Genomic DNA, 20,599 nt, shown 5'->3' on the forward strand with positions numbered 1-20,599 from the left:
CACCATGAGATGGACGTTATCCCCGAAAACCAGAAATGTTGAAGAAGCTCACTCACCCTAAATTCTAGTTCACTGCCCTCTTTCACTGTCAAATCGTGTTCACCCACACGAACGTAGAGTCTCTTACGGATGCAGTGTGCAGCCGTAAGGACCCATCTGGGTGAGACCAAAGTTCCGCCGCAGAATGCTTCCTGAAATAAAATAAGTGCATATCTAATCTTAACAAAGTGTGAAATATAGTAAGACTTCTTTTATGGAGCTGAGTTCAAATGAATCCATCACCAATGAAAATATAAACAATGATACACGAACAGCTGAATACGTAGATCGTTTCAGTATTTTCTGTTCAAATCAAGTTTTCATCAATTTGCATGAATAAGGGAAGGTGAACTACTCAACATAAGAAAGGCACTATCATTGTTTATGCCTTGCGTACTGTAGCTGAGAGAAACTTAAAGTAGTGAAGTCATTGATAGAAAAAATTGCTTTTGCAGGTATAGATTCAGTTCACGTCTTTCTAAAACTGCATGTGATTCACTCTGAAACTGTTGCAATGAGATGAATGTTTGGATCAATACTTCGAATGTATACTTTTTCTTTGATTGCAAATTGTGTGAAATCACTGTGAGCGAATCAAGAGATATAGTTGAGGTACAAAAAAAATTGCATCGCATTTTCCCACCTGCAAATCTACCAATATGCCAGTTGTGTTTTTTCGGTTCCTAATGGTCAAATTACTTGAAATATTCTCTGATAATTTTATTTCGCGATACGGTGTTTGTGAATTCAAAAGCCACAAAAAACAAAAATAAATAAATATGACTTCGGTGAATTTTTTTCGGCAAATGTTGGCAGATTTAGAACAACGCTAAAGCGAATTTATTCAGATGCAATGTGACGTAATTTTGCGACTAAAGGGGTTGACATTCCTTTTTTTTGGCCGGAAAATCTTTTGTCTGAAAATCGATTTGTATGACCCTTTTCTGACTAATTGGACGCCCAGGAACTCAGGAAACACGGCAAAAAGAGCGTGGGACCAAAAGCAGAGGAATTACGACGCAAAGACCAGCAGCAGAAAAATTGAGGAAATACGTCCTTCGTTTTTTGGCTGTAACTTTTGATCCGTTGCTCGCAGCGCATTCGGACTGCGCTCAATCGATTTCTCTCGCAAAATTACGTCGGATTAGTACCCTAAAGTATTGATTGCAGCAGTTTTCAAAATCTTCAAAATTTTCGCCAGAAATCCAAAGGGGTTAGCCTTACTTTTTTGCTCATTTCCGGAGCCGAGAATTTCTCATCTCGGAATCGATTTATATGACCATCTCTGGGGTAATTGGACCCCCAGAAACTCAGAAAACACATGAAAAAAAGCGTAGGAGGAACAGCAGAGAAATGACGGTTGAAATTCTCCGTTTTTCGGCTGTTACCTTTCAGCTGTAGCTGGCAGCGTATTGGGATTGCGCCCAATCGATTCCTGTCGCGAAATTATATCGGGATAGTGCATAACAGAATTGATAGCAGCATTTTTCAAAGTGGTTGAAATTTTGACAAAAAATCCAAAGGGATGAGCCTTACTTCTTTTTGGGTCAGAAATCTTTTGTCTCGGAATCAATTTGTATGACCCTTTCTACACTAAGTGCACTTTCAGGAACGCGGCAAACACACCAAAAACAGCGTGGGACCAAACTCAGAGAAATGACGATAAATATCTTCAGTTTCTGGGCTATAACTATTTACGCGTTGCTCGCAGCACATTTCGACTGCGCGCAATCGATTTGTCTGGTAAAATTACGGGTTGAAATTACGTTGACAAAATGTATCGAAGAATATTTTTTAGCGTATTTCAAACTTCTCAAAATTTTCAGAACAATCCGGAGCATCTGCCTTGCTTTGCTTTCATCTTGAAAGGAAAAACTTTTCGCCTTTAAATGGATTCAAATGACATATTCCAGACCAATTGAACCCCGAGCATAGCAAAGAAGGAATTCCAAAGATGGTAGAACCAACGGCTGAGAAAATAGGACAAAGATTGATTGTTGGAAGAAATGTAAGAATCAATTCATTCATTGATTTATTCTAGTACAGGTTACCAAGAATAGTAGGAATACAACATTGTCTGTGAATTGTTTTTTGTAGAGAGCCATTACACTCGTGGGCAGGCCGAAGCTGGAACTTTCTTTACGAACGACAATGAAAACTATCTCATCTAACACATTTCGTACTCTGCCTGAGCTTATGTGTATTGCGCTTTTTCGTAATGATACATTAGTTAAATTTTTCACCAAATGCTGATCCATTCTGTTGCATTACTTCTTGTTGTCCATTTAATTAACATCTGATAACTTGTTGAAGTACTGTACACCGATACCGAAACACTTGTACTACGATTAATTAAGGCACATCAAATAAACTAAAATTGAAATGTTGAACCTATGAGTTTGTATATAACCTTTCCCTCCTTTCCAAAAAGTTGGGGACAAGTTTATTGTTTTCGACCATGTCTTTTATTTCGTGGCTCGTCAGCAAGCTATCACTAGCCCTCTTGAGCAAGCAGGCATGCAACGAGACTTACAGCATCGACATCGTAAGCAGTCAATCAAGCAGTCTCTGTTTTTAGTCGACCTCCTCGGCTCAGCTGCTCTCCTGATACCAGGAGTAATTTTTCGCTAAAATTTCTCCGATTCGATCAATTCTTAGTCAAAGTATCATATAAGCAAGCGATCGCAGGCTGTCTCAAGCAAGCAGGCATGCATGGAGACTCACAGCATCGATATCATAAGCAGTCAATCAAGCCGTCTCTGTTTTTAGTCGACCTCCTCGGCTCAGCTGCTCTCCTGATACCAGGAGTCATTTTTCGCTAAAATTTCTCCGATTCGATCAATTCTTAGTCAAAGTATCATATAAGCAAGCGATCGCGGGCTGTCTCAAGCAAGCAGGCATGCATGGAGACTCACAGCATCGACATCATAAGCAGTCAATCAAGCAGTCTCTGTTTTTAGTCGACCTCCTCGGCTCAGCTGCTCTCCTGATACCAGGAGTAATTTTTCGCTAAAATTTCTCCGATTTAATCAATTCTTAGTCAAAGTATCATATAAGCAAGCGATCGCGGGCTCTCTTAAGCAAGCAGGCATGCGTGGAGACTCACAGCATCGATATCATAAGCAGTCAATCAAGCAGTCTCTGTTTTTAGTCGACCTCCTCGGCTCAGCTGCTCTCCTGATACCAGGAGTAATTTTTCGCTAAAATTTCTCCGATTTGATCAATTCTTAGTCAAAGTATCATATGAGCAAGCGATCGCGGGCTCTCTTAAGCAAGCAGGCATGCATGGAGACCCACAGCATCGATATCATAAGCAGTCAATCGAGCAGTCTCTGTTTTTAGTCGACCTCCTCGGCTCAGCTGCTCTCCTGATACCAGGAGTAATTTTTCGCCAAAATTTCTCCGATTCGATCAATTCTTAGTCAAAGTATTATATAAGCAAGCAATCGCGGGCTCTCTCAAGCAAGCAGGCATGCATGGAGACTCACAGCATCGATATCATAAGCAGTCAATCAAGCAGTCTCTGTTTTTAGTCGACCTCCTCGGCTCAGCTGCTCTCCTGATACCAGGAGTAATTTTCCGCTAAAATTTCTCCGATTTGATCAATTCTTAGTCAAAGTATCATATAAGCAAGCGATCGCGGGCTGTCTCAAGCAAGCAGGCATGCATGGAGACTCACAGCATCGATATCATAAGCAGTCAATCAAGCAGTCTCTGTTTTTAGTCGACCTCCTCGGCTCAGCTGCTCTCCTGATACCAGGAGTAATTTTTCGCTAAAATTTCTCCGATTTGATCAATTCTTAGTCAAAGTATCATATAAGCAAGCGATCGCGGGCTGTCTCAAGCAAGCAGGCATGCATGGAGACTCACAGCATCGATATCATAAGCAGTCAATCAAGCAGTCTCTGTTTTTAGTCGACCTCCTCGGCTCAGCTGCTCTCCTGATACCAGGAGTAATTTTTCGCTAAAATTTCTCCGATTTGATCAATTCTTAGTCAAAGTATCATATAAGCAAGCGATCGCGGGCTCTCTTAAGCAAGCAGGCATGCATGGAGACTCACAGCATCGATATCATAAGCAGTCAATCAAGCAGTCTCTGTTTTTAGTCGACCTCCTCGGCTCAGCTGCTCTCCTGATACCAGGAGTAATTTTTCGCTAAAATTTCTCCGATTTGATCATTTCTTAGTCAAAGTATCATATAAGCAAGCGATCGCGGGCTCTCTTAAGCAAGCAGGCATGCATGGAGACTCACAGCATCGATATCATAAGCAGTCAATCAAGCAGTCTCTGTTTTTAGTCGACCTCCTCGGCTCAGCTGCTCTCCTGATACCAGGAGTAATTTTTTGCTAAAATTTCTCCGATTTGATCAATTCTTAGTCAAAGTATCATATAAGCAAGCGATCGCGGGCTCTCTTAAGCAAGCAGGCATGCATGGAGACTCACAGCATCGATATCATAAGCAGTCAATCAAGCAGTCTCTGTTTTTAGTCGACCTCCTCGGCTCAGCTGCTCTCCTGATACCAGGAGTAATTTTTCGCTAAAATTTCTCCGATTTGATCATTTCTTAGTCAAAGTATCATATAAGCAAGCGATCGCGGGCTCTCTTAAGCAAGCAGGCATGCATGGAGACTCACAGCATCGATATCATAAGCAGTCAATCAAGCAGTCTCTGTTTTTAGTCGACCTCCTCGGCTCAGCTGCTCTCCTGATACCAGAAGTAATTTTTCGCTAAAATTTCTCCGATTTGATCATTTCTTAGTCAAAGTATCATATAAGCAAGCGATCGCGGGCTCTCTTAAGCAAGCAGGCATGCATGGAGACTCACAGCATCGATATCATAAGCAGTCAATCAAGCAGTCTGTTTTTAGTCGACCTCCTCGGCTCAGCTGCTCTCCTGATACCAGGAGTAATTTTTCGCTAAAATTTCTCCGATTTGATCATTTCTTAGTCAAAGTATCATATAAGCGAGCGATCGCGGGCTCTCTTAAGCAAGCAGGCATGCATGGAGACTCACAGCATCGATATCATAAGCAGTCAATCAAGCAGTCTCTGTTTTTAGTCGACCTCCTCGGCTCAGCTGCTCTCCTGATACCAGGAGTAATTTTTCGCTAAAATTTCTCTGATTCGATCAATTCTTAGTCAAAGTATCATATAAGTAAGCGATCGCGGGCTCTCTTAAGCAAGCAGGCATGCATGGAGACTCACAGCATCGATATCATAAGCAGTCAATCAAGCAGTCTCTGTTTTTAGTCGACCTCCTCGGCTCAGCTGCTCTCCTGATACCAGGAGTAATTTTTCGCCAAAATTTCTCCGATTCGATCAATTCTTAGTCAAAGTATTATATAAGCAAGCAATCGCGGGCTCTCTCAAGCAAGCAGGCATGCATGGAGACTCACAGCATCGATATCATAAGCAGTCAATCAAGCAGTCTCTGTTTTTAGTCGACCTCCTTGGCTCAGCTGCTCTCCTGATACCAGGAGTAATTTTTCGCTAAAATTTCTCCGATTCGATCAATTCTTAGTCAAAGTATCATATAAGCAAGCGATCGCGGGCTCTCTTAAGCAAGCAGGCATGCATGGAGACTCACAGCATCGATATCATAAACAGTCAATCAAGCAGTCTCTGTTTTTAGTCGACCTCCTCGGCTCAGCTGCTCTTCTGATACCAGGAGTAATTTTTCGCCAAAATTTCTCCGATTCGATCAATTCTTAGTCAAAGTATTATATAAGCAAGCAATCGCGGGCTCTCTCAAGCAAGCAGGCATGCATGGAGACTCACAGCATCGATATCATAAGCAGTCAATCAAGCAGTCTCTGTTTTTAGTCGACCTCCTCGGCTCAGCTGCTCTCCTGATACCAGGAGTAATTTTCCGCTAAAATTTCTCCGATTTGATCAATTCTTAGTCAAAGTATCATATAAGCAAGCGATCGCGGGCTGTCTCAAGCAAGCAGGCATGCATGGAGACTCACAGCATCGATATCATCAGCAGTCAATCAAGCAGTCTCTGTTTTTAGTCGACCTCCTCGGCTCAGCTGCTCTCCTGATACCAGGAGTAATTTTTCGCTAAAATTTCTCCGATTTGATCAATTCTTAGTCAAAGTATCATATAAGCAAGCGATCGCGGGCTGTCTCAAGCAAGCAGGCATGCATGGAGACTCACAGCATCGATATCATAAGCAGTCAATCAAGCAGTCTCTGTTTTTAGTCGACCTCCTCGGCTCAGCTGCTCTCCTGATACCAGGAGTAATTTTTCGCCAAAATTTCTCCGATTCGATCAATTCTTAGTCAAAGTATTATATAAGCAAGCAATCGCGGGCTCTCTCAAGCAAGCAGGCATGCATGGAGACTCACAGCATCGATATCATAAGCAGTCAATCAAGCAGTCTCTGTTTTTAGTCGACCTCCTCGGCTCAGCTGCTCTCCTGATACCAGGAGTAATTTTCCGCTAAAATTTCTCCGATTTGATCAATTCTTAGTCAAAGTATCATATAAGCAAGCGATCGCGGGCTGTCTCAAGCAAGCAGGCATGCATGGAGACTCACAGCATCGATATCATAAGCAGTCAATCAAGCAGTCTCTGTTTTTAGTCGACCTCCTCGGCTCAGCTGCTCTCCTGATACCAGGAGTAATTTTCCGCTAAAATTTCTCCGATTTGATCAATTCTTAGTCAAAGTATCATATAAGCAAGCGATCGCGGGCTGTCTCAAGCAAGCAGGCATGCATGGAGACTCACAGCATCGATATCATAAGCAGTCAATCAAGCCGTCTCTGTTTTTAGTCGACCTCCTCGGCTCAGCTGCTCTCCTGATACCAGGAGTAATTTTTCGCTAAAATTTCTCCGATTCGATCAATTCTTAGTCAAAGTATCATATAAGCAAGCGATCGCGGGCTGTCTCAAGCAAGCAGGCATGCATGGAGACTCACAGCATCGACATCATAAGCAGTCAATCAAGCAGTCTCTGTTTTTAGTCGACCTCCTCGGCTCAGCTGCTCTCCTGATACCAGGAGTAATTTTTCGCTAAAATTTCTCCGATTTAATCAATTCTTAGTCAAAGTATCATATAAGCAAGCGATCGCGGGCTCTCTTAAGCAAGCAGGCATGCGTGGAGACTCACAGCATCGATATCATAAGCAGTCAATCAAGCAGTCTCTGTTTTTAGTCGACCTCCTCGGCTCAGCTGCTCTCCTGATACCAGGAGTAATTTTCCGCTAAAATTTCTCCGATTTGATCAATTCTTAGTCAAAGTATCATATAAGCAAGCGATCGCGGGCTGTCTCAAGCAAGCAGGCATGCATGGAGACTCACAGCATCGATATCATAAGCAGTCAATCAAGCCGTCTCTGTTTTTAGTCGACCTCCTCGGCTCAGCTGCTCTCCTGATACCAGGAGTAATTTTTCGCTAAAATTTCTCCGATTCGATCAATTCTTAGTCAAAGTATCATATAAGCAAGCGATCGCGGGCTGTCTCAAGCAAGCAGGCATGCATGGAGACTCACAGCATCGACATCATAAGCAGTCAATCAAGCAGTCTCTGTTTTTAGTCGACCTCCTCGGCTCAGCTGCTCTCCTGATACCAGGAGTAATTTTTCGCTAAAATTTCTCCGATTTAATCAATTCTTAGTCAAAGTATCATATAAGCAAGCGATCGCGGGCTCTCTTAAGCAAGCAGGCATGCGTGGAGACTCACAGCATCGATATCATAAGCAGTCAATCAAGCAGTCTCTGTTTTTAGTCGACCTCCTCGGCTCAGCTGCTCTCCTGATACCAGGAGTAATTTTTCGCTAAAATTTCTCCGATTTGATCAATTCTTAGTCAAAGTATCATATGAGCAAGCGATCGCGGGCTCTCTTAAGCAAGCAGGCATGCATGGAGACCCACAGCATCGATATCATAAGCAGTCAATCGAGCAGTCTCTGTTTTTAGTCGACCTCCTCGGCTCAGCTGCTCTCCTGATACCAGGAGTAATTTTTCGCCAAAATTTCTCCGATTCGATCAATTCTTAGTCAAAGTATTATATAAGCAAGCAATCGCGGGCTCTCTCAAGCAAGCAGGCATGCATGGAGACTCACAGCATCGATATCATAAGCAGTCAATCAAGCAGTCTCTGTTTTCAGTCGACCTCCTCGGCTCAGCTGCTCTCCTGATACCAGGAGTAATTTTCCGCTAAAATTTCTCCGATTTGATCAATTCTTAGTCAAAGTATCATATAAGCAAGCGATCGCGGGCTGTCTCAAGCAAGCAGGCATGCATGGAGACTCACAGCATCGATATCATAAGCAGTCAATCAAGCAGTCTCTGTTTTTAGTCGACCTCCTTGGCTCAGCTGCTCTCCTGATACCAGGAGTAATTTTTCGCTAAAATTTCTCCGATTCGATCAATTCTTAGTCAAAGTATCATATAAGCAAGCGATCGCGGGCTCTCTTAAGCAAGCAGGCATGCATGGAGACTCACAGCATCGATATCATAAACAGTCAATCAAGCAGTCTCTGTTTTTAGTCGACCTCCTCGGCTCAGCTGCTCTTCTGATACCAGAAGTAATTTTTCGCCAAAATTTCTCCGATTCGATCAATTCTTAGTCAAAGTATTATATAAGCAAGCAATCGCGGGCTCTCTCAAGCAAGCAGGCATGCATGGAGACTCACAGCATCGATATCATAAGCAGTCAATCAAGCAGTCTCTGTTTTTAGTCGACCTCCTCGGCTCAGCTGCTCTCCTGATACCAGGAGTAATTTTCCGCTAAAATTTCTCCGATTTGATCAATTCTTAGTCAAAGTATCATATAAGCAAGCGATCGCGGGCTGTCTCAAGCAAGCAGGCATGCATGGAGACTCACAGCATCGATATCATCAGCAGTCAATCAAGCAGTCTCTGTTTTTAGTCGACCTCCTCGGCTCAGCTGCTCTCCTGATACCAGGAGTAATTTTTCGCTAAAATTTCTCCGATTTGATCAATTCTTAGTCAAAGTATCATATAAGCAAGCGATCGCGGGCTGTCTCAAGCAAGCAGGCATGCATGGAGACTCACAGCATCGATATCATAAGCAGTCAATCAAGCAGTCTCTGTTTTTAGTCGACCTCCTCGGCTCAGCTGCTCTCCTGATACCAGGAGTAATTTTTTGCTAAAATTTCTCCGATTTGATCAATTCTTAGTCAAAGTATCATATAAGCAAGCGATCGCGGGCTCTCTTAAGCAAGCAGGCATGCATGGAGACTCACAGCATCGATATCATAAGCAGTCAATCAAGCAGTCTCTGTTTTTAGTCGACCTCCTCGGCTCAGCTGCTCTCCTGATACCAGGAGTAATTTTTCGCCAAAATTTCTCCGATTCGATCAATTCTTAGTCAAAGTATTATATAAGCAAGCAATCGCGGGCTCTCTCAAGCAAGCAGGCATGCATGGAGACTCACAGCATCGATATCATAAGCAGTCAATCAAGCAGTCTCTGTTTTTAGTCGACCTCCTCGGCTCAGCTGCTCTCCTGATACCAGGAGTAATTTTTCGCCAAAATTTCTCCGATTCGATCAATTCTTAGTCAAAGTATTATATAAGCAAGCAATCGCGGGCTCTCTCAAGCAAGCAGGCATGCATGGAGACTCACAGCATCGATATCATAAGCAGTCAATCAAGCAGTCTCTGTTTTTAGTCGACCTCCTCGGCTCAGCTGCTCTCCTGATACCAGGAGTAATTTTCCGCTAAAATTTCTCCGATTTGATCAATTCTTAGTCAAAGTATCATATAAGCAAGCGATCGCGGGCTGTCTCAAGCAAGCAGGCATGCATGGAGACTCACAGCATCGATATCATAAGCAGTCAATCAAGCAGTCTCTGTTTTTAGTCGACCTCCTCGGCTCAGCTGCTCTCCTGATACCAGGAGTAATTTTCCGCTCAAATTTCTCCGATTTGATCAATTCTTAGTCAAAGTATCATATAAGCAAGCGATCGCGGGCTGTCTCAAGCAAGCAGGCATGCATGGAGACTCACAGCATCGATATCATAAGCAGTCAATCAAGCAGTCTCTGTTTTTAGTCGACCTCCTCGGCTCAGCTGCTCTCCTGATACCAGGAGTAATTTTTCGCTAAAATTTCTCCGATTTGATCAATTCTTAGTCAAAGTATCATATAAGCAAGCGATCGCGGGCTGTCTCAAGCAAGCAGGCATGCATGGAGACTCACAGCATCGATATCATAAGCAGTCAATCAAGCAGTCTCTGTTTTTAGTCGACCTCCTCGGCTCAGCTGCTCTCCTGATACCAGGAGTAATTTTTCGCTAAAATTTCTCCGATTTGATCAATTCTTAGTCAAAGTATCATATAAGCAAGCGATCGCGGGCTCTCTTAAGCAAGCAGGCATGCATGGAGACTCACAGCATCGATATCATAAGCAGTCAATCAAGCAGTCTCTGTTTTTAGTCGACCTCCTCGGCTCAGCTGCTCTCCTGATACCAGGAGTAATTTTTCGCTAAAATTTCTCCGATTTGATCATTTCTTAGTCAAAGTATCATATAAGCAAGCGATCGCGGGCTCTCTTAAGCAAGCAGGCATGCATGGAGACTCACAGCATCGATATCATAAGCAGTCAATCAAGCAGTCTCTGTTTTTAGTCGACCTCCTCGGCTCAGCTGCTCTCCTGATACCAGGAGTAATTTTTTGCTAAAATTTCTCCGATTTGATCAATTCTTAGTCAAAGTATCATATAAGCAAGCGATCGCGGGCTCTCTTAAGCAAGCAGGCATGCATGGAGACTCACAGCATCGATATCATAAGCAGTCAATCAAGCAGTCTCTGTTTTTAGTCGACCTCCTCGGCTCAGCTGCTCTCCTGATACCAGGAGTAATTTTTCGCTAAAATTTCTCCGATTTGATCATTTCTTAGTCAAAGTATCATATAAGCAAGCGATCGCGGGCTCTCTTAAGCAAGCAGGCATGCATGGAGACTCACAGCATCGATATCATAAGCAGTCAATCAAGCAGTCTCTGTTTTTAGTCGACCTCCTCGGCTCAGCTGCTCTCCTGATACCAGAAGTAATTTTTCGCTAAAATTTCTCCGATTTGATCATTTCTTAGTCAAAGTATCATATAAGCAAGCGATCGCGGGCTCTCTTAAGCAAGCAGGCATGCATGGAGACTCACAGCATCGATATCATAAGCAGTCAATCAAGCAGTCTGTTTTTAGTCGACCTCCTCGGCTCAGCTGCTCTCCTGATACCAGGAGTAATTTTTCGCTAAAATTTCTCCGATTTGATCATTTCTTAGTCAAAGTATCATATAAGCGAGCGATCGCGGGCTCTCTTAAGCAAGCAGGCATGCATGGAGACTCACAGCATCGATATCATAAGCAGTCAATCAAGCAGTCTCTGTTTTTAGTCGACCTCCTCGGCTCAGCTGCTCTCCTGATACCAGGAGTAATTTTTCGCTAAAATTTCTCTGATTCGATCAATTCTTAGTCAAAGTATCATATAAGTAAGCGATCGCGGGCTCTCTTAAGCAAGCAGGCATGCATGGAGACTCACAGCATCGATATCATAAGCAGTCAATCAAGCAGTCTCTGTTTTTAGTCGACCTCCTCGGCTCAGCTGCTCTCCTGATACCAGGAGTAATTTTTCGCCAAAATTTCTCCGATTCGATCAATTCTTAGTCAAAGTATTATATAAGCAAGCAATCGCGGGCTCTCTCAAGCAAGCAGGCATGCATGGAGACTCACAGCATCGATATCATAAGCAGTCAATCAAGCAGTCTCTGTTTTTAGTCGACCTCCTTGGCTCAGCTGCTCTCCTGATACCAGGAGTAATTTTTCGCTAAAATTTCTCCGATTCGATCAATTCTTAGTCAAAGTATCATATAAGCAAGCGATCGCGGGCTCTCTTAAGCAAGCAGGCATGCATGGAGACTCACAGCATCGATATCATAAACAGTCAATCAAGCAGTCTCTGTTTTTAGTCGACCTCCTCGGCTCAGCTGCTCTTCTGATACCAGGAGTAATTTTTCGCCAAAATTTCTCCGATTCGATCAATTCTTAGTCAAAGTATTATATAAGCAAGCAATCGCGGGCTCTCTCAAGCAAGCAGGCATGCATGGAGACTCACAGCATCGATATCATAAGCAGTCAATCAAGCAGTCTCTGTTTTTAGTCGACCTCCTCGGCTCAGCTGCTCTCCTGATACCAGGAGTAATTTTCCGCTAAAATTTCTCCGATTTGATCAATTCTTAGTCAAAGTATCATATAAGCAAGCGATCGCGGGCTGTCTCAAGCAAGCAGGCATGCATGGAGACTCACAGCATCGATATCATCAGCAGTCAATCAAGCAGTCTCTGTTTTTAGTCGACCTCCTCGGCTCAGCTGCTCTCCTGATACCAGGAGTAATTTTTCGCTAAAATTTCTCCGATTTGATCAATTCTTAGTCAAAGTATCATATAAGCAAGCGATCGCGGGCTGTCTCAAGCAAGCAGGCATGCATGGAGACTCACAGCATCGATATCATAAGCAGTCAATCAAGCAGTCTCTGTTTTTAGTCGACCTCCTCGGCTCAGCTGCTCTCCTGATACCAGGAGTAATTTTTCGCCAAAATTTCTCCGATTCGATCAATTCTTAGTCAAAGTATTATATAAGCAAGCAATCGCGGGCTCTCTCAAGCAAGCAGGCATGCATGGAGACTCACAGCATCGATATCATAAGCAGTCAATCAAGCAGTCTCTGTTTTTAGTCGACCTCCTCGGCTCAGCTGCTCTCCTGATACCAGGAGTAATTTTCCGCTAAAATTTCTCCGATTTGATCAATTCTTAGTCAAAGTATCATATAAGCAAGCGATCGCGGGCTGTCTCAAGCAAGCAGGCATGCATGGAGACTCACAGCATCGATATCATAAGCAGTCAATCAAGCAGTCTCTGTTTTTAGTCGACCTCCTCGGCTCAGCTGCTCTCCTGATACCAGGAGTAATTTTCCGCTAAAATTTCTCCGATTTGATCAATTCTTAGTCAAAGTATCATATAAGCAAGCGATCGCGGGCTGTCTCAAGCAAGCAGGCATGCATGGAGACTCACAGCATCGATATCATAAGCAGTCAATCAAGCCGTCTCTGTTTTTAGTCGACCTCCTCGGCTCAGCTGCTCTCCTGATACCAGGAGTAATTTTTCGCTAAAATTTCTCCGATTCGATCAATTCTTAGTCAAAGTATCATATAAGCAAGCGATCGCGGGCTGTCTCAAGCAAGCAGGCATGCATGGAGACTCACAGCATCGACATCATAAGCAGTCAATCAAGCAGTCTCTGTTTTTAGTCGACCTCCTCGGCTCAGCTGCTCTCCTGATACCAGGAGTAATTTTTCGCTAAAATTTCTCCGATTTAATCAATTCTTAGTCAAAGTATCATATAAGCAAGCGATCGCGGGCTCTCTTAAGCAAGCAGGCATGCGTGGAGACTCACAGCATCGATATCATAAGCAGTCAATCAAGCAGTCTCTGTTTTTAGTCGACCTCCTCGGCTCAGCTGCTCTCCTGATACCAGGAGTAATTTTCCGCTAAAATTTCTCCGATTTGATCAATTCTTAGTCAAAGTATCATATAAGCAAGCGATCGCGGGCTGTCTCAAGCAAGCAGGCATGCATGGAGACTCACAGCATCGATATCATAAGCAGTCAATCAAGCCGTCTCTGTTTTTAGTCGACCTCCTCGGCTCAGCTGCTCTCCTGATACCAGGAGTAATTTTTCGCTAAAATTTCTCCGATTCGATCAATTCTTAGTCAAAGTATCATATAAGCAAGCGATCGCGGGCTGTCTCAAGCAAGCAGGCATGCATGGAGACTCACAGCATCGACATCATAAGCAGTCAATCAAGCAGTCTCTGTTTTTAGTCGACCTCCTCGGCTCAGCTGCTCTCCTGATACCAGGAGTAATTTTTCGCTAAAATTTCTCCGATTTAATCAATTCTTAGTCAAAGTATCATATAAGCAAGCGATCGCGGGCTCTCTTAAGCAAGCAGGCATGCGTGGAGACTCACAGCATCGATATCATAAGCAGTCAATCAAGCAGTCTCTGTTTTTAGTCGACCTCCTCGGCTCAGCTGCTCTCCTGATACCAGGAGTAATTTTTCGCTAAAATTTCTCCGATTTGATCAATTCTTAGTCAAAGTATCATATGAGCAAGCGATCGCGGGCTCTCTTAAGCAAGCAGGCATGCATGGAGACCCACAGCATCGATATCATAAGCAGTCAATCGAGCAGTCTCTGTTTTTAGTCGACCTCCTCGGCTCAGCTGCTCTCCTGATACCAGGAGTAATTTTTCGCCAAAATTTCTCCGATTCGATCAATTCTTAGTCAAAGTATTATATAAGCAAGCAATCGCGGGCTCTCTCAAGCAAGCAGGCATGCATGGAGACTCACAGCATCGATATCATAAGCAGTCAATCAAGCAGTCTCTGTTTTCAGTCGACCTCCTCGGCTCAGCTGCTCTCCTGATACCAGGAGTAATTTTCCGCTAAAATTTCTCCGATTTGATCAATTCTTAGTCAAAGTATCATATAAGCAAGCGATCGCGGGCTGTCTCAAGCAAGCAGGCATGCATGGAGACTCACAGCATCGATATCATAAGCAGTCAATCAAGCAGTCTCTGTTTTTAGTCGACCTCCTTGGCTCAGCTGCTCTCCTGATACCAGGAGTAATTTTTCGCTAAAATTTCTCCGATTCGATCAATTCTTAGTCAAAGTATCATATAAGCAAGCGATCGCGGGCTCTCTTAAGCAAGCAGGCATGCATGGAGACTCACAGCATCGATATCATAAACAGTCAATCAAGCAGTCTCTGTTTTTAGTCGACCTCCTCGGCTCAGCTGCTCTTCTGATACCAGAAGTAATTTTTCGCCAAAATTTCTCCGATTCGATCAATTCTTAGTCAAAGTATTATATAAGCAAGCAATCGCGGGCTCTCTCAAGCAAGCAGGCATGCATGGAGACTCACAGCATCGATATCATAAGCAGTCAATCAAGCAGTCTCTGTTTTTAGTCGACCTCCTCGGCTCAGCTGCTCTCCTGATACCAGGAGTAATTTTCCGCTAAAATTTCTCCGATTTGATCAATTCTTAGTCAAAGTATCATATAAGCAAGCGATCGCGGGCTGTCTCAAGCAAGCAGGCATGCATGGAGACTCACAGCATCGATATCATCAGCAGTCAATCAAGCAGTCTCTGTTTTTAGTCGACCTCCTCGGCTCAGCTGCTCTCCTGATACCAGGAGTAATTTTTCGCTAAAATTTCTCCGATTTGATCAATTCTTAGTCAAAGTATCATATAAGCAAGCGATCGCGGGCTGTCTCAAGCAAGCAGGCATGCATGGAGACTCACAGCATCGATATCATAAGCAGTCAATCAAGCAGTCTCTGTTTTTAGTCGACCTCCTCGGCTCAGCTGCTCTCCTGATACCAGGAGTAATTTTTTGCTAAAATTTCTCCGATTTGATCAATTCTTAGTCAAAGTATCATATAAGCAAGCGATCGCGGGCTCTCTTAAGCAAGCAGGCATGCATGGAGACTCACAGCATCGATATCATAAGCAGTCAATCAAGCAGTCTCTGTTTTTAGTCGACCTCCTCGGCTCAGCTGCTCTCCTGATACCAGGAGTAATTTTTCGCCAAAATTTCTCCGATTCGATCAATTCTTAGTCAAAGTATTATATAAGCAAGCAATCGCGGGCTCTCTCAAGCAAGCAGGCATGCATGGAGACTCACAGCATCGATATCATAAGCAGTCAATCAAGCAGTCTCTGTTTTTAGTCGACCTCCTCGGCTCAGCTGCTCTCCTGATACCAGGAGTAATTTTTCGCCAAAATTTCTCCGATTCGATCAATTCTTAGTCAAAGTATTATATAAGCAAGCAATCGCGGGCTCTCTCAAGCAAGCAGGCATGCATGGAGACTCACAGCATCGATATCATAAGCAGTCAATCAAGCAGTCTCTGTTTTTAGTCGACCTCCTCGGCTCAGCTGCTCTCCTGATACCAGGAGTAATTTTCCGCTAAAATTTCTCCGATTTGATCAATTCTTAGTCAAAGTATCATATAAGCAAGCGATCGCGGGCTGTCTCAAGCAAGCAGGCATGCATGGAGACTCACAGCATCGATATCATAAGCAGTCAATCAAGCAGTCTCTGTTTTTAGTCGACCTCCTCGGCTCAGCTGCTCTCCTGATACCAGGAGTAATTTTCCGCTCAAATTTCTCCGATTTGATCAATTCTTAGTCAAAGTATCATATAAGCAAGCGATCGCGGGCTGTCTCAAGCAAGCAGGCATGCATGGAGACTCACAGCATCGATATCATAAGCAGTCAATCAAGCAGTCTCTGTTTTTAGTCGACCTCCTCGGCTCAGCTGCTCTCCTGATACCAGGAGTAATTTTTCGCTAAAATTTCTCCGATTTGATCAATTCTTAGTCAAAGTATCATATAAGCAAGCGATCGCGGGCTGTCTCAAGCAAGCAGGCATGCATGGAGACTCACAGCATCGATATCATAAGCAGTCAATCAAGCAGTCTCTGTTTTTAGTCGACCTCCTCGGCTCAGCTGCTCTCCTGATACCAGGAGTAATTTTTTGCTAAAATTTCTCCGATTTGATCAATTCTTAGTCAAAGTATCATATAAGCAAGCGATCGCGGGCTCTCTTAAGCAAGCAGGCATGCATGGAGACTCACAGCATCGATATCATAAGCAGTCAATCAAGCAGTCTCTGTTTTTAGTCGACCTCCTCGGCTCAGCTGCTCTCCTGATACCAGGAGTAATTTTTCGCTAAAATTTCTCCGATTTGATCATTTCTTAGTCAAAGTATCATATAAGCAAGCGATCGCGGGCTCTCTTAAGCAAGCAGGCATGCATGGAGACTCACAGCATCGATATCATAAGCAGTCAATCAAGCAGTCTCTGTTTTTAGTCGACCTCCTCGGCTCAGCTGCTCTCCTGATACCAGGAGTAATTTTTCGCTAAAATTTCTCCGATTTGATCATTTCTTAGTCAAAGTATCATATAAGCAAGCGATCGCGGGCTCTCTTAAGCAAGCAGGCATGCATGGAGACTCACAGCATCGATATCATAAGCAGTCAATCAAGCAGTCTCTGTTTTTAGTCGACCTCCTCGGCTCAGCTGCTCTCCTGATACCAGGAGTAATTTTTCGGTAAAATTTCTCCGATTCGATCAATTCTTAGTCAAAGTATCATATAAGTAAGCGATCGCGGGCTCTCTTAAGCAAGCAGGCATGCATGGAGACTCACAGCATCGATATCATAAGCAGTCAATCAAGCAGTCTCTGTTTTTAGTCGACCTCCTCGGCTCAGCTGCTCTCCTGATACCAGGAGTAATTTTTCGCCAAAATTTCTCCGATTCGATCAATTCTTAGTCAAAGTATTATATAAGCAAGCAATCGCGGGCTCTCTCAAGCAAGCAGGCATGCATGGAGACTCACAGCATCGATATCATAAGCAGTCAATCAAGCAGTCTCTGTTTTCAGTCGACCTCCTCGGCTCAGCTGCTCTCCTGATACCAGGAGTAATTTTCCGCTAAAATTTCTCCGATTTGATCAATTCTTAGTCAAAGTATCATATAAGCAAGCGATCGCGGGCTGTCTCAAGCAAGCAGGCATGCATGGAGACTCACAGCATCGATATCATAAGCAGTCAATCAAGCAGTCTCTGTTTTTAGTCGACCTCCTTGGCTCAGCTGCTCTCCTGATACCAGGAGTAATTTTTCGCTAAAATTTCTCCGATTCGATCAATTCTTAGTCAAAGTATTATATAAGCAAGCAATCGCGGGCTCTCTCAAGCAAGCAGGCATGCATGGAGACTCACAGCATCGATATCATAAGCAGTCAATCAAGCAGTCTCTGTTTTTAGTCGACCTCCTCGGCTCAGCTGCTCTTCTGATACCAGGAGTAATTTTTCGCCAAAATTTCTCCGATTCGATCAATTCTTAGTCAAAGTATTATATAAGCAAGCAATCGCGGGCTCTCTCAAGCAAGCAGGCATGCATGGAGACTCACAGCATCGATATCATAAGCAGTCAATCAAGCAGTCTCTGTTTTTAGTCGACCTCCTCGGCTCAGCTGCTCTCCTGATACCAGGAGTAATTTTCCGCTAAAATTTCTCCGATTTGATCAATTCTTAGTCAAAGTATCATATAAGCAAGCGATCGCGAGCTGTCTCAAGCAAGCAGGCATGCATGGAGACTCACAGCATCGATATCATCAGCAGTCAATCAAGCAGTCTCTGTTTTTAGTCGACCTCCTCGGCTCAGCTGCTCTCCTGATACCAGGAGTAATTTTTCGCTAAAATTTCTCCGATTTGATCAATTCTTAGTCAAAGTATCATATAAGCAAGCGATCGCGGGCTGTCTCAAGCAAGCAGGCATGCATGGAGACTCACAGCATCGATATCATAAGCAGTCAATCAAGCAGTCTCTGTTTTTAGTCGACCTCCTCGGCTCAGCTGCTCTCCTGATACCAGGAGTAATTTTTCGCTAAAATTTCTCCGATTTGATCAATTCTTAGTCAAAGTATCATATAAGCAAGCGATCGCGGGCTCTCTTAAGCAAGCAGGCATGCATGGAGACTCACAGCATCGATATCATAAGCAGTCAATCAAGCAGTCTCTGTTTTTAGTCGACCTCCTCGGCTCAGCTGCTCTCCTGATACCAGGAGTAATTTTTCGCTAAAATTTCTCCGATTTGATCATTTCTTAGTCAAAGTATCATATAAGCAAGCGATCGCGGGCTCTCTTAAGCAAGCAGGCATGCATGGAGACTCACAGCATCGATATCATAAGCAGTCAATCAAGCAGTCTCTGTTTTTAGTCGACCTCCTCGGCTCAGCTGCTCTCCTGATACCAGGAGTAATTTTTTGCTAAAATTTCTCCGATTTGATCAATTCTTAGTCAAAGTATCATATAAGCAAGCGATCGCGGGCTCTCTTAAGCAAGCAGGCATGCATGGAGACTCACAGCATCGATATCATAAGCAGTCAATCAAGCAGTCTCTGTTTTTAGTCGACCTCCTCGGCTCAGCTGCTCTCCTGATACCAGGAGTAATTTTTTGCTAAAATTTCTCCGATTTGATCAATTCTTAGTCAAAGTATCATATAAGCAAGCGATCGCGGGCTGTCTCAAGCAAGCAGGCATGCATGGAGACTTACAGCATCGACATCATAAGCAGTCAATCAAGCAGTCTCTGTTTTTAGTCGACCTCCTCGGCTCAGCTGCTCTCCTGATACCAGGAGTAATTTTTCGCTAAAATTTCTCCGATTTGATCAATTCTTAGTCAAAGTATCATATAAGCAAGCGATCGCGGGCTCTCTGAAGCAAGCAGGCATGCATGGAGACTCACAGCATCGATATCATAAGCAGTCAATCAAGCAGTCTCTGTTTTTAGTCGACCTCCTCGGCTCAGCTGCTCTCCTGATACCAGGAGTAATTTTTCGCCAAAATTTCTCCGATTCGATCAATTCTTAGTCAAAGTATTATATAAGCAAGCAATCGCGGGCTCTCTTAAGCAAGCAGGCATGCATGGAGACTCACAGCATCGATATCATAAGCAGTCAATCAAGCAGTCTCTGTTTTTAGTCGACCTCCTCGGCTCAGCTGCTCTCCTGATACCAGGAGTAATTTTTCGCTAAAATTTCTCCGATTTGATCAATTCTTAGTCAAAGTATCATATAAGCAAGCGATCGCGGGCTCTCTTAAGCAAGCAGGCATGCATGGAGACTCACAGCATCGATATCACAAGCAGTCAATCAAGCAGTCTCTGTTTTTAGTCGACCTCCTCGGCTCAGCTGCTCTCCTGATACCAGGAGTAATTTTTCGCCAAAATTTCTCCGATTCGATCAATTCTCAGTCAAAGTATTATATAAGCAAGCAATCGCGGGCTCTCTTAAGCAAGCAGGCATGCATGGAGACTCACAGCATCGATATCATAAGCAGTCAATCAAGCAGTCTCTGTTTTTAGTCGACCTCCTCGGCTCAGCTGCTCTCCTGATACCAGGAGTAATTTTTCGCTAAAATTTCTCCGATTTGATCAATTCTTAGTCAAAGTATCATATAAGCAAGCGATCGCGGGCTCTCTTAAGCAAGCAGGCATGCATGGAGACTCACAGCATCGATATCATAAGCAGTCAATCAAGCAGTCTCTGTTTTTAGTCGACCTCCTCGGCTCAGCTGCTCTCCTGATACCAGGAGTAATTTTTCGCTGAAATTTCTCCGATTTGATCAATTCTTAGTCGAAGTATCCTATAAGCAAGCGATAGCATGCTCTTTGAAGCAAGCAGGCATGCATCGAGACACACAGCGTCGACATCATAAGCAGTCAATCAAGCAGTCCCTGTTTTTAGTCGACCTCCTCGGCTCAGCTGCTCTCCTGATACCAGGAGTAATTTTTCGCTGAAATTTCTCCGATTTGCATAATTCTACATGAAATTAGCATTCAGGCAGCATTAACCGAATTTAACAAAATTCACACCTAAACTCCAAAGACGTCAGTCAGCCTTACTTTCTTCTCAGTAAGAATAGTTTCCTTTCAGAAATGATTTGTATGATCCTTACTGGAAGAATTGG

General features: G+C 43.7%; 1 protein-coding gene across 2 annotated transcripts in view; it reads right to left on the bottom strand.

Moving 5' to 3' along the window:
- Positions 1-20,599, bottom strand: part of LOC124416154 (transmembrane protease serine 5-like) — a 57,143-nt gene that overhangs the window by 1,878 nt on the left and 34,666 nt on the right. For both annotated transcript variants that reach the window (XM_046897075.1, XM_046897074.1), the window contains one exon: positions 57-191. In XM_046897075.1, the coding sequence (XP_046753031.1) occupies positions 57-191 (135 nt within the window). The remainder of the gene's footprint in view (positions 1-56; positions 192-20,599) is intronic.

The sequence above is a fragment of the Diprion similis genome, chromosome 2 (genome assembly GCF_021155765.1).
Source record: "Diprion similis isolate iyDipSimi1 chromosome 2, iyDipSimi1.1, whole genome shotgun sequence".
NCBI lineage: Eukaryota > Metazoa > Arthropoda > Insecta > Hymenoptera > Diprionidae > Diprion > Diprion similis.